Source organism: Populus euphratica, unplaced genomic scaffold, assembly GCF_000495115.2.
Source record: "Populus euphratica unplaced genomic scaffold, PopEup_1.0 scaffold72.1, whole genome shotgun sequence".
NCBI lineage: Eukaryota > Viridiplantae > Streptophyta > Magnoliopsida > Malpighiales > Salicaceae > Populus > Populus euphratica.
Genome location: NW_011499922.1, coordinates 605,230 through 614,019, shown reverse-complemented (window position 1 = coordinate 614,019; position 8,790 = coordinate 605,230). Strand labels below are relative to the sequence as shown.

Here is an 8,790-nt window from a genome sequence, read left to right as displayed (position 1 = left end):
TTATTCCATTATGTTATGATAATATGTTTAGTATGTATATGTATATGTATATTATTCCACTATGTTATGATAATATGTTTAGTATGTATATGTATATAAGATAAATCATTTGATAAACTATTAATATGAAAAATATCTAAAATGTATATTAAATATTATTCCCTCACTGAGTTGGTTGAACTCACCTCTCATTCTTAATATTATTTCAGGTTAGTTTCTGATAGCAATTGGATTTTGTTGAGTGTTCCTGCTTCTTCAGTTTTGGACCGGTATGCCTTGCTTATTGTTCGAGGTTGTTTTAATTCGATGTCTTAAATGCTCTACTATTACTCTGTTTTAATTAAGTTTGGATTTTGACAATATAATGAGTTTATGAATTATTATTTTTGTTTTAATTACTAATGAAGAGTTTTGAACTATCCTTTGATTTCATCAGCTTTGAGTAATATAATGTTTCTGAAGATTATGAAATGCTGCGTATTTTTTTATATCTTGTTCTTTTGATATGTCTGTTTTGAGGTTTAGCGTAGGTGGGGTGTCTTTTCGACACTGCTCCTGCGTTGCCGGTCATGGACCTGGGATTCAGGTCGTGACAATTCTGTCCAGAATATCTCATTATACTTTAGGGACCATTCTGGAATTTTACTAAATTTTTAGGGTCAAATATTATTTTTTATCAAATTAGAGGATCAAATTGAAAGTGTTAAAAATTCATAACTATACTGGAATTCTACCCATAATTCATATTTTATTCTATTCGGAATCTCAGAATATGCTTCAGGGACCAATCTATAATTTTTTCAAAGTTTGGGGACTAAACTATAATTTTCACAAATTGAGAGACCAAACCAAAATTTTATCATCTTCAACCTCAAATCCAAAATTTCAACAGAAAACCTACTGTTCTTTCTAGATTTCTAGCTCAAAATTCATCATTTACACAAATCATAATTCAAAATCATCATCTTTACTTATAATTTCCTAAAATCAACTAAACAATCAATTACCCACAACAATCAACCCTATAACATTCAAATTAATTCATCAATTAAACCCAAAACACAATCTTTAAAACCCTTACATTTATTAAAACATAAATTTAAAGCTTAAAGAACATATATTTATATATAATCTTACATTTAAACTTATTTTCTCTAACTCCTTTCTATTTCCCTTCTAATTTCTTTATTTTCTCTTCTTCTTCTTCCCTTTTATTGTTTTCTCCTAGTTTTTCACTCTTAATTGCATATCTCTCTTTCTTTCTTTTTTATTTATATTTATCAACTATTTGTTCAATTACTAGAATACTGTTCATTCATTTATTCATACATCTAAACCTTCGAGGGCTTTATAGCCTTTTCCTACTCATTTACTTTCAAATCACAACACCTGTGGCCAACCTTTCATTGAACTAGTTCATGTAAATCTTTATAGTTATTATGACTATGAGTATTCATATGATAAAAAAGATCTATTTTGACTAATGAGAAGCACAAACAAGAATCTAAAAAAAAAGAGGAACATGTTTGGAGACTTACCTTGGGATCAACCTTACCTTGGTCTTATTTCTAAAATTTCATCTAGACAACCACTTGTCTATATAAAAGGTGTTGGAGAAGATGAACTTCATGGAGACAATGAGACCCTGTAGACAAACAATCACAACTCAAAAGATATAAATCAATCAACGTGGTTGAATGTTAGTATAAGCAAAGAACTTTTCAATGATAAAGATGTTTTATGCAAACTTGACGAAGAAGATGAAGATTTATATGATGACAAAGATCATGCAAGCAATGACACGGAGGACTTGGTAATTTTTTATAAGTCTTGTAAAGATATTATGAAATGTTATTTTGGTGTTAATTTAGATAAACTCAAGTTTGAAGTAGATAACTATGGTAAGGAATTTCAAGTGAACTTCATAGAAATAAAAAAAAATATAACATTATACTTAAAAAAATTATTATACATACATCATAAATTAAGTTTTAGAATTCACATAAATTAAGTTTTAGAATTCACATGTCAAAGACATGTTATTTCGTAAATAATATATTTTAAGTATTTGTTCTTTTAAAGTGGAAGAGTTTAATTTTGAATAAATAACTAACTTGAGGATGAGTTTTTCTAAAATAGAAGAGAATGATGTAGAATAATTATCCCAAAAGTTTCTGGAGAAATATTAAGTTATTGTTTTTCTATTTTAATTATTTTTTTAGTCAATTTTGGATTTTAATTATTTGTTTTTTATTTAGTTTATAACTTTTAATTTAGTTAATATTTTACTATTTAGTAATCCTAATGCTAGATAAATTATATTAATTATATAAATTTTAAATAAAAAAAATTCTATAAATATTTTAGTAGTAATATAAATATGAATGTCGAATTTATTTTATAGAGATTAATATTCAAATTCAAATTCAATAAACAAATATCAAAGAGTTATATCTAAATTTCTCTACAGATCAGTTGTAAGCTTAAAACTTGATAACCCTAGTTTTATATTTGGCTAAAATGCTTCAATATCAATCACAATACAGTTAGTGCCACACCCGCTAATGGCTATGAGAAAACTTGCTCCAGGGTTACACTATCATGATCATCATCGTCATCAAAAGAAAGAGACTTTAGGTGCTTGTCAATTCCAAACAGCAAGAGCATGATATGAAGTCTCTAAGCATCACTCTTGGCTACGAGGGAACTTGTTCCATGGTTACCTTATAATGCTCATCATCATCAAGAAAAAGAGACTTTAAGTGTTTGTCAATTCCAAACAGCAAGAACATCATATCTTCCTTAAGTGTACAGGACCTATCTCCATTGACAAATTCACAAACAGTACCATTCACTTCAATTGAACTACAACCTGGCAACTTTCTTATGCTTTTATCTTCCATCTTCTTCCTTACCTTTGAGACATCCTCCCATTTGTCAGCGGAGGCATACATGTTTGAAAGAAGAACATGTACACCACCATGGTCAAGACACCGCTGCGCCAAGGTATCAACCATTTCTTCACCCAGCTGGACATCACCATGTACTCTACATGCATCTAGCAATGCACCCAAGGTATATGAATCTGGGTGCAGTGGCATCTCTCTCACCACCTTCTTTGCTTCCTCTATCTTCCCAGCTCTCCCCAAAAGATCCACCAAACAGCCATAATGCTGGATTTGTGGCTCAATGACATATCTATTACTCATGCTCTCGAATATTCCCAACCCTTCATCCACCATTCCCATACGGCTACAAGCATTTAGGACACATACGAATGTGACCTCGTTCGGCACAACTCCCTCATCCTGCATCCTGTTAAACAAAGCAATGGCAGCTTCACTCTTATCATGATTAGCTAGACCCGAAATCAAACAAGTAAAAGCATAGACATCCCTATCATCCATCTCATCAAACACGCTACAAGCCATCTCGATACATCCACACTTTGCATACATATCAATTAGCGCAGTGCCAAGCATTCTATCCAATGACATATGATGCCTCTTAACATAAGCATATATCCACCTTCCTTGATCCAAAGCCCCTAAGAAAGCACACGCCGTAAGAGCACCAACAATGCTAGCACGATTAAGCCTAAACCCAGAAACCTGCATATCATAGAAAACCTCTAAAGCTTCCTGAAAAAACCCAATTCGCACATACCCTCCGATCATGGCACCCCACGAAACCGGATTCTTCTCAGGCATTCTATCAAACAACTCCCTAGCAATCAAGACTTGACCGGAATTTAAATACCCACTAATCAAACAAGTCCAAGTAACAACATCCCTCTTTATACTCATATCAAACATGTTCCTAGCCAAGTCCATAAACCCACAATTTGCATACAAATGAATCAATCCATTTTGCACAAAATCATAACTTTCCCATCCAAATTTAATGACTTGGCCATGAAAACATAAACCCATTTGCAAATTAAAAACATCAATACAAGCCCTGATAACAAAAGAGAAAGTAAAGTTATTAGGCAAGTAATTGCTCTCTAACATGTGCTTATATAGAGAAAAGGCTCTCATGGGCTCATTTTTTTCTACAAAAGCTTGCATCATGGTGTTCCAGATGAAGGTGGACTTGTTTTGAAGGCAAAGAAAGAGTCTTTCAGCATAAAAGAGAGAGCTTTTGGCATTGGAATGTGCATGGAGAGAGAGAATTTTTGCTGCTGAATATGGATCTTTAAGGGTGGCTGTGACAGTGAGATGGGATTGAATTTGCTTCAATTGTGAGATGGTAAGGCCTTTTTGGTCTAAGAGGGAGATGGTTTTCTTGCTTGCTTTCAAATATTTGGAAGCTGACATATCACATGTAGCTAAGAAATGGTGAGGCTAAAGGCACTGTCTTTGATTGTTTAGCTCACATTTATTTTTGAGACACCTTTAAAGTGAATTTTGTTCTTTCAAAATAGAATATACAGACAACATGTCTATCTGTCTTCATCATCTTCATAAAAGTTGATCGTTATTCATCTCAGACGGCCTAAACCTTTCATTGCTTCCGGAAACCAAGACACAACGAGACATGAACGACCTCTTACTTTAGTATTCGATGCTTCCTCTGATCTTCTCTTAAAAAATATTTCCTCCAGTTTTAACACACCACCCATGAATTGAAATAATCTAGTGATAGCAAACTAGGGCTTGGTCTAGTGGTGGAAGGGGCTTGTCTCCTTCCACTGCATCTGGGTTCAAACCCTAGTGTGCACGCATGTCACCCCCGTAGTGTTTTACATGCCTACTGGGTTTACAGGATATTCAGTGGGCCATGGGGATTAGTCGTGGTGCGCGCAAGCTGGCCCGGACACCCCACATAAATCAAAAAAAAAAATAAAAATAATAATAATCTAAATCTAGTGATTGGTACGCATTGTAGCTAAATAGTAAGGATTAATTATAATACGTATAAAATAATCCCAACATCTCATATAAATAAAAATAATAATAATAATAATCTAGTGATTAACTTCCAGAAGTGTTGTTTCCTATATATTTCAAGATATCGAGTACTCAATGTATATAATAAACGAAAAAACATTGCCATAATCTACAACTTCTAACAACAATTTTATTAATTGGATAATTAGAATTTATAATTTATTAGCTTAATAAATAGGTTATCTTTCTAAATTATTCTCTTCAATTCAAATATAATTCAATATTATAAAAATAAAATTCCTCGATAATTGAACATTTTAAATGTGCGTCCCCATCAAATGATTAAAAAAATTGAGAATCTCTTGATAATTTTATTTAGAATGGTTTGGTATTTTGTAGGCAATTTTTTTTTGTTTTCTTAGCTAGAGAAAAAAATCATTTATTTAATTAAATATTTTTTTCTTTCCGTATTAATACTTGTTTAGAAATGTATTTTTCGAAGTATTTTTATTTAAAAAATATTAAAATATTTTTTTAATTTTTAAAACTTATCTTTAATATCAATACATCAAATAATTTAAAAATATATATAAAAAATTAATTTAAAACTAAAAATATCAAAGATCTCAATGCCAAACACTTACTAAACCTCACACACATAATTATATTTAAATTTTTGATTTTGTAGAAGTTAAAATAATATTTTTTTATTTTACATACAAAAATTATTTTATATTAGTTTTAATTAATATATATATATATTAAAATTATAATTAAAAAAATTATATTATAATCATAAAATTAAAAAATATTAAACACTTATTAAAATAAAAATTAAATTTATATTATAATCATAAAATTAAGACAATATTAAACACTTATTAAAATAAAAATTAAATCAGGAAAAAGAAAACCTAAAAATTTAGAGAGCGCAAGTAGATTTTTTACTTAAAAAAAAAAAAGTAGAGTTTGATCGTCCTAAAAAAAAGAAGAAAATGAGAAGGGTAATACAGGAATTGTACCTTGGATTGCGTAAGGAAACCCTGGCCATCATGCTAACCCCAATCTCTCCTTCAGTTCTTTCATCATTTTAGCTCTGCTCGCTGCTGCTGCTAACAGTTGCCTCTCTCTTTTATCTCTTCAAGAAATCTAATCTCACAAGTTAACTTCTAAGCTCTTAGCAAATTTACTTCTCTCTGTCTTTCTTTCAGTTCTTTTGATGATAAACTAGGGTTTAATAGCAAATGATTTTAGGTTTTTTTCAAAGAGACTGACTTTGTAGTGTAATATATACAGATGAATAGAGAGAAGCTTATGAAGATGGCTGGTTCTGTTCGAACCGGTGGCAAGGGAACCATGAGAAGGTACTGTATTGCTGTAAAACTTCTAAGGATTCAAACTTTTTGTTCTTTTGAGGAATTGAAGTTTAGGTTTTTTGGTTGATTTGTGGTGGTGCTAGATATTTGTTTGCATAAAGCTTTAATCTGTGTTTTTAAAATGTGGTGCTTCTTTATTTTTCAAAAAACAAAATCATGGATTTTTCTTCTTTTGCTTGTTTGTGCAAGTATTGGAGCATTATTTGCATAAAGGTGTTATCTTTTGTGGATTTTTTAAAGTCTGTTTTCTTTTTGTCTTCTTTGTGTAGAAAGAAGAAGGCAGTGCACAAGCCATCAACAACTGATGACAAGAAGCTGCAAAGTACTTTGAAGAGAATTGGGGTTAATACAATTCCAGCTATTGAAGAAGTGAACATCTTCAAGGATGATTTGGTTATTCAGTTTGTTAATCCTAAAGTTCAAGCCTCTATTCCTGCTAACACTTGGGTTATTTCTGGCACTCCTCAAACCAGAAGTAAGTTCTTATGCTATCTTTACGTTGAGGTGTATTTTTGTTTGTTGATTATTTCAACTGTATTGGTTTCTGTTTTGCAATAGTGCATGCATTGCTTTGGTTGAGTAACAATTGTACTAGCTTATTTGTACTGGTGTTCTGTTAAGAATTTGAAACTGGTTTTAGTCAACCGAAATGTCATTATTTCCTGTGATATTGTTGATATGAAGTGGGTGTTTAACTGTGACCTGACGTTGCTACTGTCTTTTTCCAATCTTTATTTAAAAGTTTTTTATACCTGTGTAAATGAGTTAGTGAGACGGACAAGAACTAACACGAATTAAATTTGTTGTGGCTGCAGAACTGCAAGATATTCTTCCAGGAATCATCGACCAACTTGGTATGTAGATTTTACATATAGTCTCCATGTCACTTGTCATACTTTTCTTTTGCTTTTATATTTCAAAAATGGGAATCAAGAAGTTTCCGTTGTATAATTGTTTTAAGTATGAGATTTTAGTTTTTCTTGCACAGTGATTGTGTTTACCTCCTGCACTTGTTCTCTGTGTACATAGCTTTTTCAAGCATCAGGCACTTTAGCTTCAAACATTGCACCAGTTCATTCTTGTCCAATACAGTCTTCTTGTTTTCATATTTAAATGTGCAAAAATGTTTGGGTTAATAACTCAAATTGCTTTTCATTTTTGTTTGTATTGTTTTAATCTAGTTTTTTTCTATCTGTATGCTTGCTGGTGTCATGCGTTTGGATTGATTGTGCCAAAAGCAAAAATGTTATCGTATATATGAATTGTTATGAAAACCTTTCAGATTCCCCTCAAGCTTTCTTTAAAATACCTTGAACTTAAATTGCCATGAAAATCTCCCTGATGATGAAGTTTTCAACTTGACGCACAATGAAATAATTATGTAGAGCTGTCAAAGCCTCAAGTTTAAAAGTAGAGTTTAGACATGTGAGGCATTTGATGTTCAAAATGTGTTATCTGAGCCCAAGTCCTCAGCTTGTTTTCTTAAAGAAGACACTGTTCAACTAATGTTGGATTAGTGCATTTCTTGAAAGCACTTCCTGCTTGCTATTGATAATCCTCTGGGGAGGATATATTTCTTTTGTAAACTTTTAATAATGCTAAACTGTCTCGTGCTGTCTTGTCCACTAATTTCAGTTTTCACTCTGCTAAATGTTCATGGGCATGTAATATAATAAAATCCTAAAATTCTAAAATGCAATCTTGTGGAAATTTGGTCAATGGTAATTAAAAAAACAGACATGTCTATTTTGTTGACAAGGGCACATAAGCACACATGTGGTGGTTTGTGCTTGTTCCTGTATACCCTTTTCTTTCACTTGTTATGTGGTGTAGCTTGTTATCTGATTACTCTTCTACAAATCTATTTAATCAAATGAAGGCATTTGCCCTAGTAATACTCGTAATTTAACTTCAATTTTTCTGAAATGCTCTACCCATGCCTTGTGATCAATTCTGTAGTTTGCAAGATCTGTCATTGATATCATTCTGCTGTAATTTTCAGGGCCAGATAACTTGGACAACCTTAGGAAGATAGCAGAACAGTTTCAGAAGGAGATGCCAGCTGGTGAGGCAGGTGCTGCACAAGAAGATGATGATGTCCCAGATCTTGTGGCTGGTGAGACCTTTGAAGCTGTTGCTGAAGAGGGTCAGAAGTAGTCGGGCTTTAAGTGATCTGTTTTGGGTTTTTTTTTGTACTGGACCAACTTCTACCCAGGCTTCCCTTCTCGTTTATGGTCTTTTTACAGTTTTGTAGCGGTTCATGAACAGCTTGTGACAGGGAAAACAAATATGTTGTGAAACCAGATGATGTTGATGTCTAAGATCTTGACAAGAAATTTTAAATCTTTGGTCCATGTTGTGCGTGCTCTTGTATTCCATTTTAGAGGGATATCAGATATCTCAAGTTTCAAGAATAAATTGACCAAAGTATTGTTTCCTACTGACTAATCTCAGGAACATAATGCTAAACGTGCGCAAACTGGTTCCATAAAACCTGTGGAGGTGACGTGGTGTAATTCATT

General features: G+C 32.1%; 2 protein-coding genes across 2 annotated transcripts; one reads left to right on the top strand and one right to left on the bottom strand.

Moving 5' to 3' along the window:
- Positions 1-2,503: 2,503 nt before the first annotated feature.
- Positions 2,504-4,613, bottom strand: LOC105135254 (pentatricopeptide repeat-containing protein At5g66520-like). The gene has a single exon (XM_011040047.1). The coding sequence runs from the start codon at positions 4,317-4,319 to the stop codon at positions 2,697-2,699; it is 1,623 nt and encodes a 540-aa protein (XP_011038349.1). The 5' UTR covers positions 4,320-4,613; the 3' UTR covers positions 2,504-2,696.
- A 1,308-nt stretch (positions 4,614-5,921) lies between these two features.
- On the top strand, positions 5,922-8,708 carry LOC105135253 (transcription factor BTF3 homolog 4-like). The gene is made up of 5 exons (XM_011040046.1): positions 5,922-6,054; positions 6,189-6,256; positions 6,538-6,743; positions 7,084-7,122; positions 8,271-8,708. The coding sequence occupies exons 2-5, from the start codon at positions 6,189-6,191 to the stop codon at positions 8,423-8,425; spliced, it is 468 nt and encodes a 155-aa protein (XP_011038348.1). The 5' UTR covers positions 5,922-6,054; the 3' UTR covers positions 8,426-8,708.
- The last annotated feature ends 82 nt before the right edge of the window (positions 8,709-8,790 follow it).

Coding starts and splice junctions, on each gene's coding strand:
- LOC105135253 (XM_011040046.1), top strand. CDS start 6,189: ATGAATAGAGAGAAGCTTATGAAGATGGCTGGTTCTGTTCGAACCGGT. Junction 6,257..6,537: donor GGCAAGGGAACCATGAGAAG/GTACTGTATTGC, acceptor TTCTTTGTGTAG/AAAGAAGAAGGCAGTGCACA. Junction 6,744..7,083: donor TGGCACTCCTCAAACCAGAA/GTAAGTTCTTAT, acceptor TTGTGGCTGCAG/AACTGCAAGATATTCTTCCA.
- LOC105135254 (XM_011040047.1), bottom strand. CDS start 4,319: ATGTCAGCTTCCAAATATTTGAAAGCAAGCAAGAAAACCATCTCCCTC.